The 21,284-nt window shown below is 31.3% G+C and overlaps 1 protein-coding gene across 3 annotated transcripts in view; it reads right to left on the bottom strand.

Annotated features, from left to right (window-relative positions):
* LOC111715062 (FMRFamide receptor) overlaps positions 1-21,284 on the bottom strand; it is a 57,587-nt gene that overhangs the window by 11,885 nt on the left and 24,418 nt on the right. For all 3 annotated transcript variants that reach the window (XM_023490305.1, XM_023490306.1, XM_023490307.1), the window contains 11 exons: positions 18,382-18,479; positions 17,152-17,273; positions 13,548-13,574; positions 11,147-11,232; positions 7,789-7,864; positions 6,474-6,539; positions 5,074-5,148; positions 4,236-4,304; positions 3,877-3,952; positions 2,686-2,760; positions 1,038-1,067 (listed from right to left, as the gene is read on the bottom strand). In XM_023490305.1, coding sequence (XP_023346073.1) covers positions 1,038-1,067; positions 2,686-2,760; positions 3,877-3,952; positions 4,236-4,304; positions 5,074-5,148; positions 6,474-6,539; positions 7,789-7,864; positions 11,147-11,232; positions 13,548-13,574; positions 17,152-17,273; positions 18,382-18,479 — 800 coding nt within the window. The remainder of the gene's footprint in view (positions 1-1,037; positions 1,068-2,685; positions 2,761-3,876; positions 3,953-4,235; positions 4,305-5,073; positions 5,149-6,473; positions 6,540-7,788; positions 7,865-11,146; positions 11,233-13,547; positions 13,575-17,151; positions 17,274-18,381; positions 18,480-21,284) is intronic.

Raw genomic sequence — 21,284 nt, 5'->3', positions numbered from 1 at the left:
AACAGTACCCTTTAAGATTCGGTATTTAAGAGGAAATATGTACGTCAGCAGTGCGCTAGCGTACAATCCAGTTTTATGTAACGTCAGCTGTGTTGTGTTCACACAGTGCGCTAGCGTACAATCCAGTTTTATGTAACGTCAGCTGTGTTGTGTTCACACAGTGCGCTAGCGTACAATCCAGTTTTATGTAACGTCAGCTGTGTTGTGTTCACACAGTGCGCTAGCGTACAATCCAGTTTTATGTAACGTCAGCTGTGTTGTGTTCACACAGTGCGCTAGCGTACAATCCAGTTTTATGGTCATTTGAGAGAATTATGAAGTTCTCTGTCCTCGATGATCAGTAAAAGGTATAAAGGTTACAGTTGTGAATCAAGAAAATGCCATATTTGCATGGAGGGTCCCTTGAAATAACGCTTTGCAGTATAGTATATGGTAATGAATGGTATATTATGGTAATGAAAACATTATTGAAAAACAAGGTTGTATAGTAAAATTAGTAAGAACTCCTCTTCTTAAAAATTGAACAGAACACTTGCCGGTTTTCTAATCGCAATATCTTTTAAACTTGATTAATTGTGTAACCCTTTGAAAAGTAGTACCGAACATTATTTAATTTGTAACCTATCATAGTTATTTAAATTCACTTAAAAAAAATATTCTGTAAGATGAATGAATCAGATATAATATCTTAAATAACCAAAATGATTATAAATTAAAATTGATGAATGAGATGATACTTAAACTAAGCTTGATTGGTACTGGTACTTATGAAGCTGTGGTGATTAAAAACGTACAGAGGTCAATATTTTTTAAGTACTTTTTCAGCTTCAAAATTTTACTGACACTAACTTAAAAATTCACACCTTAATTCTGCGACCATGAATGGAAATAACTTGAATAAAAAATCTGCACAATGAACACTGAACACGTCGACCATTGTATCATTTTTATCATTTATAGTATGGCATACTTAAACTATAGGTTTGAATTAACAAAATTTTGGTTTCGTTACAAAAAATAAATAGCTAAACACTCACCAAATTTTAAGAAGAGCTGTTTCCTGAACTCTGAAATATATATTTTTTATTTTTTATTATATTATTTTGAAGAGAAGTTGAGGGAATTTTACTTAACCAAAGGTTCCCAAAACCAATTTTGTCTACAAAATCAAAAGCGCAGCGAGGGATGCTTTTAGACAAAATTGGTCGAGGGAACCCGTGGTGAAGCAAAATTTTTAATTTCCCAAAAGTAGTTCTATACAATTTGTTCATCTTTTGAGATGAAAATGCACGAAATAACAGTCCTAAGGGACGTTAAGTAACTTAACCTCCCTCTGTTGGGGGAACCATAGGCCGATAATGTTGGTCAAAAGGCGGTAAACTATATTAACCCACCTGTGCAGAACATACAGTATATTATATGAACCCACCTGTGCAGAACATACAGTATATTATATGAACCCACCTGTACAGAACATACAGTATATTATATGAACCCACCTGTACAGAACATACAGTATATTATATTAACCCACATGTACAAAACGTACAGTATATTATGTTAACCCACCTGTGCAGAACATACAGTATATTACATTAACGCACCTATACAGAACATACAGTTTATTATATGTACAGAACATACAGTATATTATATGAACCCACCTGTACCAAACATACAGTATAGTATATGAACCCACCTGTACCAAACATACAGAATATTATATGAACCCACCTGTTTAGAACATACAGTATATTATATGAACCCACCTGTACAGAATATACAGTATATTATATGAACCCACCTGTACAGAACATACAGTATATTATATGAACCCACCTGTTCAGAACATACAGTATATTATATGAACCCACCTGTACAGAACATACAGTATATCATATGAACCCACCTGTACAGAACATACAGTATATTATATTAACCCACATGTACAAAACGTACAGTATATTATGTTAACCCACCTGTGCAGAACATACAGTATATTATATGAACCCACCTGTACAGAACATACAGTATATTATATGAACCCACCTGTACAGAACATACAGTATATTATATTAACCCACATGTACAAAACGTACAGTATATTATGTTAACCCACCTGTGCAGAACATACAGTATATTACATTAACGCACCTATACAGAACATACAGTTTATTATATGAACCCACCTGTACCAAACATACAGTATATTATATGAACCCACCTGTACCAAACATACAGAATATTATATGAACCCACCTGTTTAGAACATACAGTATATTATATGAACCCACCTGTACAGAACATACAGTATATTATTATATGAACCCACCTGTACAGAACATACATTATATTATTATATGAACCCACCTGTACAGAACATACAGTATATTATATGAACCCATCTGTACCGAACATACAGTATATTATATGAACCCACCTGTACAGAACATACAGTATATTATATGAACCCACCTATTCAGAACATAAAGTATATTATATGAACCCACCTGTACCAAACATGCAGTATATTATATTAACCCACCTGTACAGAACATACAGTATATTATATTAAGCCACCTGTACAGAACATACAGTATATTATATGAACCCACTTGTACAGAACATACAGTATATTATATGAACCCACCTGTACAGAACATACAGTATATTATATGAACCCACCTGTACCAAACATGCAGTAGATTATAAAGTTTATAGAGGAATTGAGAACAGCACACAGTCGAGCAATGAAGTCAGCTGAAAATATTCTTTATTAAGAAATTCATTAAATTTTTTTTATCGAAACATAGATATATCACAGTGTTTGTTTAATCTTTTTTTAACACCATTATCAACCCAAAAGTGATCAATAAGAGGTTCGGATAGCTTTAACAAGCTAAACCCTTTCATTTTAAAGTTTTAGTATTGGCTTCCGCTTTAGCTTTAACAGGCTGGGGGGTAGGGCGTTTGACCCCCCCCCTCTCTAGTTTTTTGGCCTAGTACTCTCATTTTTGACACTGTCATTGTGAAAATTTGTCACTTTTTATTTAAAGAAATTTAAAGAATTTTTTGTAAAATAAGTTTTTTTCAATGCAGGGTAGGGTACAGGGCGGTAAAAGTCAGGTCTGTGTAAATAGAAAAATCTAAAATAACCCATAACTTTTCTGTGACTAAAGCTACAGACCTATATTTTTGAAAAGCCCTTCAAAAATGGATGTAAAAACATGTTTCACACTTTTGATAATTTTTAAAAAACAAAAACAAAATACTTTTTCACATTTTTTAACCCTTTTTTTGCATTTTTTTCAACCCTCTCTAGCAACATAACTATTAAAGTTATTGGTCTATTTTTTATCAATGAGCTGGCCTTGAAAAATTGGCCTTGAACATGCATTTTAACCCAATGAAAGGTCTTTTTCTTAAAATTTCAACAGCCTCTTACCAATACTTTTTGAGTTATGTAAAAAAAAACCACCCCCCCCCCCCCAGCAGGAATAGGGTTAAGGGGATTTAGAATTCATTTGAGACATATAAAACGTTTTAATGATGTATAATTACTGAGTTTGAGCGCAAAGTCAACGTTAAAATCATCAAGTAATTATACATCAAGTAATTAAAAGCATAAAATCTACGGAACCCGAATCCTGAATCCTGATTTTTGTCTTGGGTTTATGCCTTTCTCTTAAAGTTAACAACGTGCGACTAATTTAGCAAATAAAATTTTTTTGCAAAAACGGTTGTTTTAAGGAGAAAATAATGGGGGTGGAGGTGTAACTACTACTTAAACATAACAAAAACATCTCCTAAAGAAACGGATTAGTTTTCTTTCCACATAATTAACAATGAGATAAATTGCTTGTATTTATTATTTACCTATATATGTTTCTTCTGAGATATTGAAGAATATCCCATTATCCAAACATTTCTCCACAGTTCTAATAGATGTAACCTTAACAAACATTTGTTATATTAGAGGGGATACTTTCTTAGATAATTTACTGCAACATATTGCAATATTTTAATTGAATTAGATTTTAGATAATACTTAGATACATTTTTTATCCTTTAAAGTGAAGAAGATAGGTGGTTGAATTTTGATTTTTAGGAAACTCCATTTAGGAGCTTTTATTTTTTGCTATTCCTTATAATATGTAAATAGCCACAAGTTGATTCTAAAAGTGGTTTTCATATTCCAAAGTATTCTGGTTCTCATTGTATTGTATAATGTTTACCTCCTTGAAACTTAGAAATAGGCGAGGAACATTCAGACCAAGGAAGACCACAACAAGCACTGTCATAACCTTTAAATATATAAATTATAAAAATAAATAAAAACATAAATTACAAATAACTGCATAGCCTTAGTGTTCATTATGTCATCCTGGTTAATTTCCTAGAGAAAAATTGTCGGCCCCCCCCCTAGCAATTTTGTACATGCATCTCATATTTAACATAGGGATTAAGTTGGTCATGTGGCCGCAGCGACCGGCACCTAGCTTGTCCTAGCCGAGGCGCTCAGCCCCCTATCCTGTCCTAGCTGCAGCGCTCGGCCCCCTAGCCTGTCCTAGCCGCAGCACTTAGCCCAAAAAGTGTCTTAACCTAACCTGACCCTAAATATGTATTAATTTGGTTGAAAATTGTTGAAATTGAAGGCCTGTCCTGGGCCTGTCCTGGGCCTGTCCTGGGCCTGGCCGAAGTGCTCGGCCCCCTAGCCTGTCCTAGCTGCAGCGCTCGGCCTAGCAATTGTCCAAACCTAACCTAACTCCGAAATAAAAATTAAAATTAAAAAACGACGTTTAGTATGCAAAAAAGGTTAAACACGCTTTTTTAGGGACAATAGAGACAATAGCACGGTTTCAAATTAATTAAGTCAATTTAAAAAGTATTATAATTCATAAATATATATTTTTTAAATTATTTTAACAATTCGCCTATTTTTAAAAGCCAAATGTTTTCTTTGATTGATGAAAAAAGCGGAAAAAAATAAAAAGATGAAATTACTTCAAAAAAACGCGAAGCTCTAATATTCATGGAAATATTTGAAAATATTTGGGTTCAAAAAATTGATACCTTTGCCAAGCTGAAATCTTTTGTTCTTCTCTGGTTTGAGTGGAAGTATCTTGTTTTCGACATATGTGAGTACACCTAAACAAAACTCGCAAATAAAGATTCTATCTTGAAACTGCTAATATGAAAAACTGAAATTTTTAAACCAGTAGAAAATATTTTTTATTAAATTCCTTTTCCAAAGATAAATTAATAATGTTTATTCAACTCTACGTGAACAATCCTTTAAAACAACTTAACAGAATAAAAAAATTCTGATAATCATTAATTTCTTCCTGAAAACTTTTTAAAACATCTATTGCCAGAAATGAAATAGAAATGTATGTCATTCTTAATTAAGATTTAATTCTATACACATAATTCTGAATAGACTAGTTAAGGAGTTAAAATAATTTGAATAGGTTTTTTTTTTAGGGCTGGGCAAAGTTCCGTTAACGAAACAGAGGTTTTCGGAAATTAACCGTTAATTTTTAAATCGGTATAGAAACGGATTAACGGCTATGAAAAAAGGAACTCTAACGCCTCAGTTCTATTAATTTCATCCTAAAATTTGTCTATACTCGCGGTTTATATATGCCACCTACCCTGTCTCTACCTTTAAGGACGCACATTTAGCACACCAATTATAGAACATGATGAGGCACTATTAAGATTATGATGTGGAGTTTAGTCATAGAGAATAGAATATATATTAGAGGGGAATTTAGAGAATCTCTCGGTATGATTTTTTTCAGTCCCTTTCAGCCTGAAAGGGAGTTCAAAGTGTACAAATCATGTAAATGTTCACAAATTATATGCAGTAGAGTACATTAATACAGTATGATCCCTAGACTATCCATTTAAATTTCGAATTTTTTAAACTGTTAAATAAACTTTATAATGAATTAGGTGAATAAAAACATCATTTGATTTATAGTTATAACGGAAAATCATCGTTTGTAAAGTGGAAGGCATAGAGTCTATGTGAAACGATCATTGGCAAATATGAAACCAGCCTATTTAATAATTTGGTTTTCTTTTAACATTAATTTTAGATTTTCTATAAAATGATATTCCAGGGCCCAAAAGGTTTTATAGCCTAAATATGTAAAGTACACCTGCAGTATGGAAACAGTACAACAAAATGGCCGTTTTACACTTTGTTCTAGTAAATTCCACTCTAATATATATTCTATTCTCTTTGTTAATTTCCCACTATATAAACTAAAAATATATCTACGAAATCCTTTATCAAACAAAGGTTTAAAGGATATCGTTGTAAACCGGTTAAGCCACTCTACAAATGAAAGGTACTTGAATTTACGCTTACAGTCCCTTTAAGAACGAACATTGACTATCGAGGACGCACCAAAGTGTGGCATGCACATATGTATCATAGGATTTTATTTCTTCATATATTTGACCTTGTAGTTGAGAGTAGTGAGGAGAACTAGTGGAATTATGCCTGTAGTAGTGAACGGATGGAAAATCTGAAAAATATTATTACTTTAGTTCTTGATTCTGAATTTAATGGTTATTATATCGTTAGAACTAAAAAGGGTCAACTGAGTCTAAAATAGTGTTTTTTTTAAATATGGAAATGACATTTTCTTTATTTACTTTTTTGTGGCTATGCACCAATATCTACACCAAATATTGGTTTTTATAATAAAATAGAATTAACTCTGTTTGCAGGATTCCTGTTTTAGGCTTTAAAATAATAAAATGTAATTATGAAAATGCAAATATATTTTTTGATAAAACCTTGAATTGTTTTTTTTTGTAAATGATTAGAAAATATTGATGCAATTCTATTCCATAATTATATTAAAAAATTCATTGACAAGTGAAAGAGATCTGCATCAAATCTTAAAAATTAATGCATCGAAATGTTTTTACCATTTATTAATTCTAAATTACATGTTGCATAAAAAATAATAAAAATTATAGTAATGCAATTTAATAATTATTTTTAACTATTTAGAATTGCTCAACAGCTGCGGAGCCAAAGAGGATTGCAGGGCAAAATTTACAATGTGTTTCTTTTCAGCACAATTAATGCAATTACTTAATTATGTGTTTATAAATATTTTTTTTATTTTGATTAAATGTATTTGTTGTTTAGATCTCAATCCTGGGGTCGTCCTCAAGAAGCAAGGTTATAATGCAAGGAAAGTTAATTGCAGTTGCGTATACTCTGCGTACATATTGAAACCAGTTCTCTCTGGGCGGAATTTGTAAACCAGAATCGATGCATCGGTGTTCGTTTAGTATCCGAGGAGGATAAAACCATTGAATTTTGAACATTTTTTAAATTCACATAATAGTTTCCTATGACCAGAATGTTTCATTGATTTTTTATGTGAAAGATGGATCCCATGTCAGGCTGGGACATCCTTCTCGTGTTTACACTACCGCCCAGAGACAGTACACTGCAGTACAAAAGATGCGTATACCTCTAAAATAACTTTCCTTGCATTATAACCTTGTCAAGAAGCATCTTTAGGCCATCCTGCCTGGTTCTTCACAAGTCACAGTGCAGTGGCACTGTACTAGGTTTAGTGGGTGAAACCGCAATTATTATCTTCGGAAATGGGAACGATCACATTTTCGAATATTATGCCAAATTTTGAAGGTTAAAATGGCATTTTTGAGAAAAATGTTTCATCAACAGCACTTTTTAACACATAACACTTTTTTCAGAGACACCTTGTATGTATCCAGGAACACCCTGTATACCTGAAAGAAAAGTAGGAACTTGAGATATGAAGGGATACTCTGGAGATCAAGGCCAAGAGGTGAAATGGATAAAAACCTGGAAAGAAATTGAGTTTTAAGCAGAATTCACAGAATTCAATTTAGAGAAAATTCTTTACCATCCCTTCACATCAAATTGTAGTCCCTTTACAGTATATTATAGTCTCTTCAAATAATATTTTATTACCTTAACATTATATTATAGTCCCTTCACATCATATTATAGTCTCTACACATCATATTATAGTCTCTACACATCATTTTATAGTCTCTTTACATAATATTATAGTCCCTTTACATAAAATTATAGTCTCTTCACATCATATCATAGTCTCTTCACATAATATTATAGTTTCGTCAATTCATATTATATAGTCTATTCACATGATAGTCTCTTAACATCTTTTTAAAACTAAATATTTGTATTATCCGTTCAGTTAGTTGAAATAACAATGACACATATATCACAATTTGTTATGTACGGAAGAGTGGTTACATTTATATATTTTGTTACGCTAGATAGCGTAAACTAACGACAAGCAAGGAATAATTAGTGATACAATTACGAAAACCTTTTGGTTGTAGTTTGAGAGGTAAAGCGGACATTTTTATCTTTTTTGACACATGCCTAAGAATAGTTGACATTCGAAAGTATAAATTCAGGGTTTGATACTGATGTTGTCGGCGTTTCGACCAAATGTTGTTTGCAAAAAGCAACTACGTTATTCGAGAAGTGTATTTGGTCTATAAGGGCATGCAATTTAGCATGCCTATAGACCAAATGCATATTATTATAGCCCTAACATCATATTATAGTCCCCAACCATCATATTATAGCACCTTCACATCACATTATAGTCCCCAACCATCATATTATAGTATCTTCGCATCATAGTCTCTTCACATCATATTATAGTCTATTCACATCATAGTATCTTCACATCATATTATAGTCCCTTTACATCATATTATAATCTTTCACATCATATTATAGTTCCCTCACATCATATTATAGTTCCTTCACATCATATTATAGTACCTTCACATAATATTATAGTCTATTCACATCATATTATAGTTTATTCACATCATAGTCTCTTCACATCATATTATAGTCTCTACACATCATTTTATAGTCCCTGTTCATCACATTATAGTCTCTTCACATAATATTATAGTTCCTTCAGATCATATTACAGTACCTTCACATCATATTATAGTTTCTTCACATCATATTATAGTCCCCAAACACCGTATTATAGTTCCGTTGCATCATATTATAGTCCTATTCAAGTTTCTTTTCATTTTACTAGAGAAATCACGATTGATAATATTTCATTATCTTTTATAATTTAATAACAATCTCTTATGTCAGCAAGTATAGAATTAGTATAATTCTTCAAAAATGCAACATATTCAATTTCTTCCCCGGTTCTCTTCAATTTCAAGGGGTTTATACAATCTTATTTTTGAGTACATTTCAAATTAATTTTCTGAAATCTAGAAAGATTTTAAATTTAATCTTTCCAACAGTTGGTTTATTTTCTACTTTCGCAAATTTTTTTAACTTCATCTCTCATCTCTTAAAGTTACTTAAAGTAAAGATTAAAAAAATGTAAAATTTTTAAATATATTTTTTGTTTCTGCCAAGTTTTGTTTCATTTCAGTTTATTTCCATATATTTTTTGACAAAATATTGTGCGTCATTATAGACGCTCCCGGATTGGTAACCGCCAAAAAAGTCCTTGGAAAAAAAGTTTCCGGGGAAAAAGTCATAAAATTTCACACTAAAAAAGTCCTGTGGAAAAAGTCCCGGGAATCGAAAACACAGGACTTTATTTCAAGTGACATTTTTTCCAAAGACTTGAGAAAATTCGGACTTTTTTCCAAAGTTTTTATGTCCAGTTTTTTTTCCAGAAACTTTTTTTTCCGGGACTTTCTTACATAGATTCTCCGGATTAATCTCTTATGGCACACATATATGATTACCCCTTACAGTGCCTATACACACTGCACACTGCTCCCAGCACACTACAAACGATACACAATAGACAATACACAATACATTGCACACTGCACACTGCACACTGCATAATCCACAATACACAATACAAAATACATTGCACACTGCACACTGCACAATACATTGCACACTGCACACTGCACAATACACAATACACAATACACAATACATTGCACACTGCACACTGCACAATCCACAATACACACTGCACAATACACAATACACAATACACAATACATTGCACACTGCACACTGCACAATCCACAATACACAATACAAAATACATTGCACACTGCACACTGCACACTGCACAATCCACAATACACAATACACAATACACAATACACAATACACTGGATACTGCACACTGCACAATACACAATACACAATACACAATATATTGCACACTGCACACTGCACACTGCACAATACACAATACACAATACATTGCACACTGCACACTGCACACTGCACAATCCACAATACACAATACATTGCACACTGCACACTGCACACTGCACAATACACAATACACAATATATTGCACGCTGCACACTGCACACCGTACACTTTAGTCAATACAGACGCTTGCCATAATAGGTTAATCCGAATGCGTCGATATAGACAGAAAAAAATTTGTGCTATGCATTTTAGCCAAAAAATTTGGAAACATAAATTTACTAAATAACCCTAAGGAAGCTGTCATTGAAATTTCATGTACTTCTGTCGACAGGGGAAAGGGTCGGTATAATGGGCTAACCTTGTAAATACATATATATAGTCCCTTTTAGAATTAACCTAGCAATTATGTATATATAGTCCCATTTAGAACTAACCTAGTAATTATGTATAAATAGTCCCTTTAAGAACTAACCTAGTAATTATGTATATATTATCCCTTTAAGAACTAACCTAGTAATTATGTATATTATCCCTTTATTATCTAACCTTGTAATTACATATATATTGTCCCTTTAAGAACTAACCTAGAAATTATGTATATATAGTCCCTTTAAGAACTAACCTAGTAATTATGTATATATAGTCCCTTTACGATCTAACCTTGTAATTACATATATATAGTCCCTTTAAGAACTAACCTAGTAGTATAAATAGTCCCTTTAAGAACTAACCTAGTAATTATGTATATATTATCCCTTTAAGAACTAACCTAGTAATTATGTATATTATCCCTTTATTATCTAACCTTGTAATTACATATATAGTCCCTTTAAGAACTAACCTAGTATTTACGTATATATAGTCCCTGTAAGAACTAACCTAGTAATTATGTATATTATCCCTTTAAGATCTAACCTTGTAATATTGAGGATAAGCGAGAGTACTACCCCTGGTATAATATGTCGAAGGAGACTTGAATTCCCTGAGTTCTGAGCTCGAACCTAACATTATATATAAATATATTCTGACTCAAGTGCCCGGCATCGCCCCATGGAATTTAAATTGGAATTTGAAGAAGAAGAAAAATTGACGAACATTTTTTTATTTGTCCTCATCTTGAAACTTTTTTATCTTAATTCTTTAAGAAAGCACTAATCCATTTATTTGTTATTATATTCAAATGTTACACCAATCAGAATCCACAAAAAATCTTCCAAATGCCGTTTTTCTCAGATAAAAAACAAAAATTTCCAATTGTGGATATCAGATTATTTAGGTCAGACGTTTTACAAAAATTTAAATCTCCAAAACAAAAAAACTTATCAAAGTCGGAACGTTGTATGAGAATAGAACTCAGACTTGAAACTCATAGTGGAGCTTTTTATTTGGAGCGATTCAGTGTGAACAGGTGGCTCTTGAATCATGTTATATGGGATTCAGTGTGGACAAGTGGCTCTTGTAGCATATTATATGGGATTCAGTGTGAACAGGTGGCTCTTGTAGCATGTTATATGGGATTCAGTGTGAACAGGTGCTCTTGTAGCATGTTATATGGGATTCAGTGTGAACAGGTGGCTCTTGTAGCATGTTATATGGGATTCAGTGTGAACAGGTGGCTCTTGTAGCATGTTATATGGGATTCAGTGTGAACAGGTGGCTCTTGTAGCATGTTATATGGTCGGAAATTAAAGACATCCTAGGAATAAGTAAACATAACAGATACAGCTTATTGCTTTCTCAAGAGGTTCAAGTATTAAAGCCTTAGACATTTAGACCTTTAGACATTTGGGTAGAGAAAGAAAGAAATTACATAGACATATAGATAGATATGAAAGCTTAAAATCTACAAAAAAAAGTTAAGAGTGTCTTTTAATTTTTCTTTATTTGTAAAACTTTAATATTCCTTTTCTTTTCTAATTCCAAATGAAAAAGAATTTAAATTTCTCTAACACTGTTAAAAAACACTGACGTTTTGCTCGTAATGTCGAACTATACCAGAAGTATTTCGAAATTGCGAAAAAAAATTCAAAATTATAACAGAATTTTAGAGATATTTCACACAAACTCTGATTTTGTAATCCCTTTATCTTTCGTCGTAGACCTTAAATAGGTCAAACAGTTTCAAAAGAACTAAGTCTTAGCCACAAACTCAAAGTGTATGATCCTTATATCTGTGCAACCTGAAGTGTAAACCTTTGATATTTTAATCTTTGTTTATTTGATCTAACATAATTCATAGTTTGAAATATCTAAGGTCTACGACAGTTGGTTGGGACAATATAAGGATTAGAACAGTTGAGCTAACATAATTCATAGTTTGAAATATCTAAGGTCTACGACATTGGATTTAAAAGATATAGGAATTAGAAAATCAAAGTTTGTGACAAAGACCCTACTCCTTTCATAGGTTTACACCAAGAGATTGCAAAGATAAAGGGATTAGAAAATTCCTTTGTTGAGTTCGATATTATAATATAATTTTATAGTTTCTTTCAACTGGGATTTAAAGATATTCAGAATTGCATCTTTGCATGGAGGATGATTTAAAATTAAGCTAAATAAGTTAAACAAATATATAAATATATAAATACAATGATGATATTTGGCAAAAAATTCTTTTTCTTTGAAAAGACTTTTATCAATATAATTGCAAGACAACAAAAGATTGTCTCTTTGATATTTTCTTTGATGAGAGAGAGAGAGATAGGAAAATAAAATAAAATTGGGTAATTTAAGTCTATAAATATATAAACAGGTTCTAACCAAAATACAATAAATTCAAAATGAAAAAGGTTTCTTTGCTTGCGTTGCGGCCTTTTTTGATTATTACAAAAATTTGCTAATGTTTTTTGTGTACACCAAATAGCATTACAGGGAATGTCGTGATATGTACAAATATGTTAAGTACATTAGTAATTTGCAATTCATACTTTTGTATTTTCATATTTTCTGGAAATGTTAGTAATTTTAGTTCAGTTGCCAAATTTAACTTGAAAGGTTGGCCCTGAAAGGGAGTCCGGGGGAAAAATCCTTATCATTGGAGTACTCTCGAAGACCCCCTTTCATCAGAGACCCCCATATTTTCATGGGTGACCCCAAGCTTTTCATCAGAGACCTAAGATTGTCTCAAATGAAAATATGGGGGTCTTAATTAGGAGGCCTTGGGGGGTCTCCGATAGGGAATCTGATAGAACTCAAATAAAGATGATTTCTTTCTATACGCCATATATACGCCCCTGGTACAAAACAAAGTATGTGACCGTAAATTATAAAAAAAATGATGATGAGAGCTGTAAATAGTTAAATAATCTAATACCTGATAGTAGTGTGGGTAACACACTGCCTGAAAATAAAAATAGTTAAGAAAATTGAAGAACTTGATGAATTATAGAGCATTTAACAGTTATGTGTACCCTTCATTCTCAACTTCTTCTCACTTCTATTATATTTTAGATAGAAAGAAAATAAATTATGAAGATGCAATTTTTAAATGCTTATAATGGGTTGAGTATAAAAACACTGACTGTATAACTGTAGTAAGTAACTATAGTTGGGTTTAACCTATTTAGAAAATGTAGTACGTAACTACAGTTGTGTGTATCCTATATAGAAAATGTAGTAAGTAACTATGGTTGTGTTTATCCTATATAGTAAGTAACTATAGTTGTGTTTAACCTATATAGGAAATGTAGTAAGTAACTATAGTTGTGTTTAACCTATATAGAAAATGTAGTAAGTAACTATAGTTGTGTGTATCCTATATAGAAAATGTATTAAGTAACTATGGTTGTGTTTATCCTATATAGAAAATGTAGTAAGTAAATATAGTTGTGTTTAACCTATATAGAAAATGTAGTAAGTAACTATAGTTGTGTTTATCCTATATAGAAAATGTAGTAAGTAAATATAGTTGTGTTTATCCTTTTTTAGAAAATGTAGTAAGTAACTATAGTTGTGTTTATCCTATATAGAAAATGTAGTAAGTAACTATAGTTGTGTTTAACCTATATAGAAAATGTAGTAAGTAACTGTAGTTGTGTTTATTCTATATAGAAAATGTAGTAAGTAACTATAGCTGTGTGTACTGTGTATCCTATATAGAAAATGAAAGACAATTCTATCGAAAACTTTGATCGAACTCAAAGACATGGTGATGTTAAAAAATATCTCATTTTATGTTTTACAGTATCTTATAAATCTTTATTATATATTTAAGACGAAAAAAACAATCTTGTATGTGAAAATTACGTTTTGTAATGATTTTTAAGATGTTTACCTCATTCTAAAAAAGTTTTCAAATAATTAAAAAAGATGTTCTGAAACAAAACTTCATTTTTCATGAGTCCATAATTTGTATCAAAAGTTTAGATCCTGAGATTGTTATTAATAAAGTTTTATCTTGATTCATCAAAATTTGCAATATCATAAACTGTTCATTAAAACACGATTGTGAAAGATTTGTTTTTTTTGTGAACTGTTCTAAAGTTTTAAATATTGTAAAACTATGCTTTTAACAAAAAAGTTCGGAAACGTTTTCCTGAATTTTTAATTGTGGAAAACAATGCAGAGTTTTAATTACAGAGAATCACGCAATTTTAAATGTAAAAGTGAATTATATAAAAGTAAGAATGTAAATTTTAAATGTAAAAGTAAATTATATAAAAGTAAGAATGTAAATTGCTTCCACTTTTTAAGTGTACTATATATAGGCTTTCAGGGCCTCCTTCGTGCAATTTTTTTTATTTCAACTTTTCCTCTCCAAGGAAACCATTTTTATCGAAATCTGTATTGAAATTAAAAAAAAAACTTCGCGGACTTTTAGATTTTTATCGGTGTGACTTTTAATCATGAAAAGTGTTGTCCTTTTTCAAGCAAATTCTTTTAGCTTCATCTAGCCATAACTTTCCCTGTGGAACGGGCCCTATCGGTTCAGCCATTTAGACATTTTATGGATACAAACAAACAGACAGACGGACAAGCACATTACATATATACTTGGCTTTCAGAGGCTTCGCGCCTCTTTTATTGGAGAAAAAGCAGACAAACAGACAACTAAGTATATATATATATAGATTCCATTAAGCATGTAATTACTATATATATTAGGTATGGTGTTCATTTGCATAAATATTTTCAGCCTTGAATATATTTATGAATATTGCAGTACATCAGCTATATATATATAAAGCACATAATCTCTGTTGAGGTGTTTGTATGTCTGATCATAACTCAGGAACCCCTCAACCGATTTTCCTCAAATTTTGACCGAGGAACTCAGTAGAACCACGGGAATGATCTTGGTTTGAAAGGTCTAAGTTGAATAGGTAGACTCTTAAAAAGAAAGCTTAGTGTTAAGGCAAGCTGGGTTCCTAAGCTTGTATAATTACACTAGCTTGGGAACCCAGCGTTGCCAAGGGTCATAGTTAGTCCCGCCGGTTACCCGCGCTTGGTCGTAAATTACGATTTTAGTCGACCCACTCCACTTAGAATCTCAAAACTAAGCTAAGAACATTCCCGTGGTCCTACCGAGTTCCTCGATAAAATCTTGAGGTAAATCGGTCCAGGGGTTCATGAGTTAAGATCGGACAAACATACAAACAGACAAACAGAGATTACAACTTTTCTGCTTCAGAGTGTACACAATATTTATTAAAGGGCGTGACCGGCAATGTATAATGGTTGAACTGAGTATGCAGTATTTTGGACACATTTTTTAGGATTCATTTGAGACATGTAAAACTTTTCCATGATGTATGATTACTGAGTTTGAGTGCAAAGTCGACGTTCGAAATCATGAATTTTGGTGGTTATGTTTTCAGAATTGGTTTTTTTAAAAGTATTAAATAACAATGACTAAAAATAAAGTAAAAATCATACAGTAAGCTAATTAGAGTTTAGGAACATATTTCTCAGTTGAAATTTGTCAATAAATCAATGTTAGAATCAATTATTTCGTTTTCAAGAGTAAATTGAATATCTTATTTTTCACAAATTTATTTTCAGATTTCTACAAATTCTTCAAATTTAGTCTTTTCAATCAAAAATCCAAAAAATCTACAGAAAATGTTTGTGAAGAATTAGAGATTACAGAAACTACTAACTGAATAAGATTACTTATTTTCGATGACAAGAGTTAATTTTTATTTTCTCAACCTGTTACTAAACAACTAATTAGTTTACTGTTAAATTTTTAATACATTTTTGGTCGTCGTTATTTAATAATTGAAAAAAAAGTCTATTAACAAAATGTAACCACCCAACTGGATGATTTTGAAAGGAGACTTTGCACTCAAACTCAGTAATTATACATTATTAAAACGTATGTCTCAAATAAATCCTAAACAATTTCTCCACAATACCACATTCTCAGTTCAACTACCATACAATTCCAGTCACTCCCTTTGAGAAAGCTTTTCACAAATTCTTCAAATGTCGTCTTTTCAATAAAAAAAATCAGAAAATCTGCAGAAAATCTTTGTGAATAATGAGAGATTATAGAAACTAATAAGATTACTTAAATTCAATAAATTCTTTTGTAAATCTATCTTTGACATTATTGCCAACATTTCAGACATTTCCTTAAAGATATTAAAAATATATAAAAGCATTTTTGATCATCAGAATTTCATAGCACCTCTACAAACCTGTTTCCGCATTTCTCATTGCTATTTATTTATTTTTACAATTCCTGAGTTTATGTTAAATTGTATAAAATCCATTGAAGAATTGTCAAGACGACATAAATACTTCGATGTCTCCTAAATTCTACATTAAACTGTATGATGTAAGCCGTTAAAGATTGATACTAGAAAGGCTGTTTTGGAAGGTATGCTGAACTGATTTTTATATTTTACGGAGCAGAAAATGCACATGGACATCAATGACTTCCGATTTCAGGTTTAATACCAGGGACCACTCACCTGGTATCTTTCTACGGTGATGCTCACTATCAGGAAGATGGAGAGTGAGAGAGAGAAGTGAGAGCAGCTTTCTACCCAGGGGAACAGATATCCATACACCCCGGTATCTATGTACGCTAGTCCTAAACAGGTATCCATACACTCCGGAATCTATGTACGCTAGTCCTAAACAGGTATCCATACACCCCGGTATCTATGTACGCTAGTCCTAAACAGGTATCCATACACTCCGGTATCTATGTACGCTAGTCCTAAACATATGGGTTTGGTTGGTGAGGAAAAGCTCTTAAATTGTGACATGATTAGAATTAACTTATATGAATATTTCTTACAAAATGAATGAAAAAATAAGGCAGATGAAAATATTTGACTAAAATCATTTATTTTACAATTTTTCTAACCAACTTTTTACGATTATTCATAGTAACCCCCCCCCCCCTACCCCAACCAACACCTTGTTTTAAGGGTTATGGTTTGCATTGCACTCATGCAGTCTCTGAATTCAAATGGTCAGAACTCAGTAACAACATGTATTTAACTTATTAAAGAAAGCTCACAATTTGTTTGTATTTGACGCGTCTCCTCTTTTTAATTAAAAACTGGAAGGAAAGTTTAAGATGTAATTACTGAAGATGGCAACCTTCATTTCTTACTCAACTCTGAGTCTGAGAAGAATTCATCATTATTGGAGTGCTATTGAAAACCTCCAATAGGTTATTTCAAGGGTTATTTCATCGGAGACCTCCAGAATTCTCACTGCAGATTTTCAACGGATACGCCAAGGTTTTCATCGGAGACCCACATTTTTTCATTGAAGATCATGGGGTTTCCAGTGAAAATCTGGGGGTTTCAAATGATAAATTAGGGGTTTTCGATGAGATGGTTGTAAAAGTCTCCGATAGTGCTCCCACAATGATGATTTCTTCCTATATTGTTGTTTCTATTTTTTAAAGAAAACTGTAAAATGTACTGTACAATGTACTGTAAATTGTACAGTAAATTGTACAGTACATTGTACAGTACATTGTACAGTACATTGTACAGTACATTGTACAGTACATTGTACAGTACATTGTACAGTACATTGTACAGTACATTGTACTGTACATTGTATAGTTCATTGTACTGTACATTTTACAGTACATTTTAAGAAAATGGACCGAGTCTGCGTGATCTGCGTGTACAGTGTACACTAAACAATGAAAAAACATGTCTTTGCGAATGACTTACCCAGGTTGACCGGAGCCAGCAGCACATTTGTTACCAGGAAGAGTATGTCAGCTCCACATAGGCAGGCCAGCAGATTGTTGAACATGCTCGACATACTCCTACAATTTGTAAACATTTACCAAAATCAAATCAAATCAAATCAAATCAAAAGAAATCAAACCAATGAACCAAATCAAATCAAATAAAATCAGAACAAATCAAATTAATCAAATCAAATCAAACCAATCAATCAAATCAAATCAAATCAAATTAAATTATTTCTATAAAAATAGAATTTTTACAGCCAGACGTAGTGATAGTTGGTACTAGAAATGGACATCATTCTCGTGAACAAAGAAAATATTTCAATAAGTACAAATATTTCGTGAACGATGGTGTCGTTTGGAAAAATTAATGAATTGAAGGATGGACGAATGGATTAGATCGTTCAGAGAAATAAAAAATAGTAGTTTTTTTTAATGAACGAGAATAGCAAAGTCGAACGACTTAAAATCGTATACGATCGATCGCTATTTATTGATCAGTTACACCGTTGAACAAAGATTTTAAAATCACTTTTTTTACCAAACGAACTATTTTTTTCGAATTAACTTGAACAAAAAAAGCTATTTTTTTCCTGAACTAACGTTTTTTTAACGAACTATTTAAAAACGACCTGAAAAAAAATCAATTTAAATTTTTACTGAACGACTGAAAAAAGAAAGATGGGACGAACAACGAACAAACGAAGTGAAAACAAGCCGAGCACGCCCATCTCTAGTTATTACAGAACAATGGCTGAACATAAGCAACCATGGAAAAACAGCACTTTCTAGGATTTTTCTTAAATTTTATATTTTGTATCTGCAGTGAGAAAAATTGATGATAAAACAGTTAGTATAAAAAAATCTTATCCGTTTTACTTTTTTTCGTACAGAAATGGTTTTCATGAAAATAAAATTTTAATCATAAAATGATCTTAAGAAGTTGAATTGGAATTCTGGAAAGGATTTACAAATACCAGGAAAAAGAATTATTAAAATGAATATAAGGACTTTCATGTTATACACTTAAGTGAAAATATCAGATTTTTTGTTGGATTTGAAACACATTATTTTTATCAATTTATATTATACTAGGCTCTATTTCAATTTTGTATACATTGTAAACATAAATAAAATAAAGTTTGCGGAGTTTATAAAAAATCGTGGATTTTTTAAAATTAAAGAAAATCGATTTTGTGGGAGGCTAAATTTTGAAAAATTCCCTACAGTGTCCGATGTCACGTTAAAAAACGCCCGGGCGAATGACAATGCCCAGACTACTGTATCATAACATCAAATTTCAAAATATTATAATTTTTTCTTTTACAAACTATCATACTACGACTAAATTTTAGGTCATTGTTACTCATGTGCAAGGGATAGAAATTAAAATATCTTATTCTTTTAATTCTTTGAAAAGAAGAAGACATTCGAGACGGAAAATTGTTTTTGTTTTTTACATTTTCCCCAATATTGATACATTTAGAAACTTATTTAACAGCATAGTTTACGTTCCGAATTTCTCAATGCTTTCTAGATTTAATATTTTAAAGGAAAGTGTCCAAATTTTTAAGAAATGCCACACTACCCAGTAGTTTATTAACGTCACACCGGGCTAAATAAAAACACAGGTAAATTGTTATTAAAAACAGGCAAATTGTTATTAAAACAGGAAAATGGTTATTAAAAACAGGTAAATTGTTATTAAAAACAAGTAAATTGTTATTAAAAACAGGTAAATTGTTATTAAAAACAGGTAAATTGTTATTAAAAACAGGTAAATTGTTATTAAAAACAGGTAAATTGTTATTAAAAACAGTTAATTGTTATTAAAAACAGGTAAATTGTTATTAAAAACAGGTAAATTGTTATTAAAAACAGGTAAATTGTTATTAAAAACAGGTAAATTGTTATTAAAAACAGTTAATTGTTATTAAAAACAGGTAAATTGTTATTAAAAACAGGTAAATTGTTATTAAAAACAGGTAATTGTTATTAAAAACAGTAAAATATTCTTTTATCAATTAAAAATACTCTCTTGAAGAATTACTTACTACGGTTTATCCAGCTGATATTTGATATTAAACTTTTTCGTCTGTAAATTGTCATATTAAGTAAGACACACAATTTACATTCAGGATTTCCCACAAAAGATGAATCTTCAGAGATGACGAGATTTCCCTAAATTCAGGATTCTCTGCAACTGTTAACGTGCTTTTTTTTCTTTGCCAATTCATAAAATAAATCATAAAGGCCTAAGACAGAAAACTTAATTTAATCTTTAAGTTTTTAATATTTACTAGTTTCAGATCGTCTTTACAGTCTTATCCTTTCTGGGTAGCCCTGTATGTGAACTAGTGTATATTAGTTGAATATGATATATAACTAATACTATATAATATAAATTATAAATCCAGAATAAATATATAAATAAAAACAAAAAAGTAGATTTTTCCTTCATAATGATTGATCGTAGAACTTTGCCTGCATATTGGATATAATACAGATTTTAGTCCGTATAAAGTACAAGCAAATATTAGATTGTTAATGAAATTCCATTTTTAAAATATATGATTGATTGATTTCTTAGCTTTTATAAGTAAGCTGATACAGAGTGTCTCACTAAACATGAAGTGTGAAAAAACTGAAAGGTCGTCATTGTTTTTTAATATTTTGACAAAATTGGTGTAAAACGATATAAACGATTTTCATAATTTTGTTCAGCCATTGAAAACTTACAAGTCACACAACCTTAAGCCGTCTCTCAATCTCAAGTTTAGTGGAAAACACTGTACAGTGTATATAAGCTGTACAGTGTATATAAGCTGTACAGTGTATATAAGCTGTACAGTGTATATAAGCTGTACAGTGTATATAAGG

Source organism: Eurytemora carolleeae, unplaced genomic scaffold (assembly GCF_000591075.1).
Source record: "Eurytemora carolleeae unplaced genomic scaffold, Eaff_2.0 scaffold748, whole genome shotgun sequence".
Taxonomy (NCBI): Eukaryota; Metazoa; Arthropoda; class Copepoda; order Calanoida; family Temoridae; genus Eurytemora; species Eurytemora carolleeae.
Note: the sequence above shows the minus strand (reverse complement) of the source record. Positions and strands in the feature narration are given on the sequence as shown.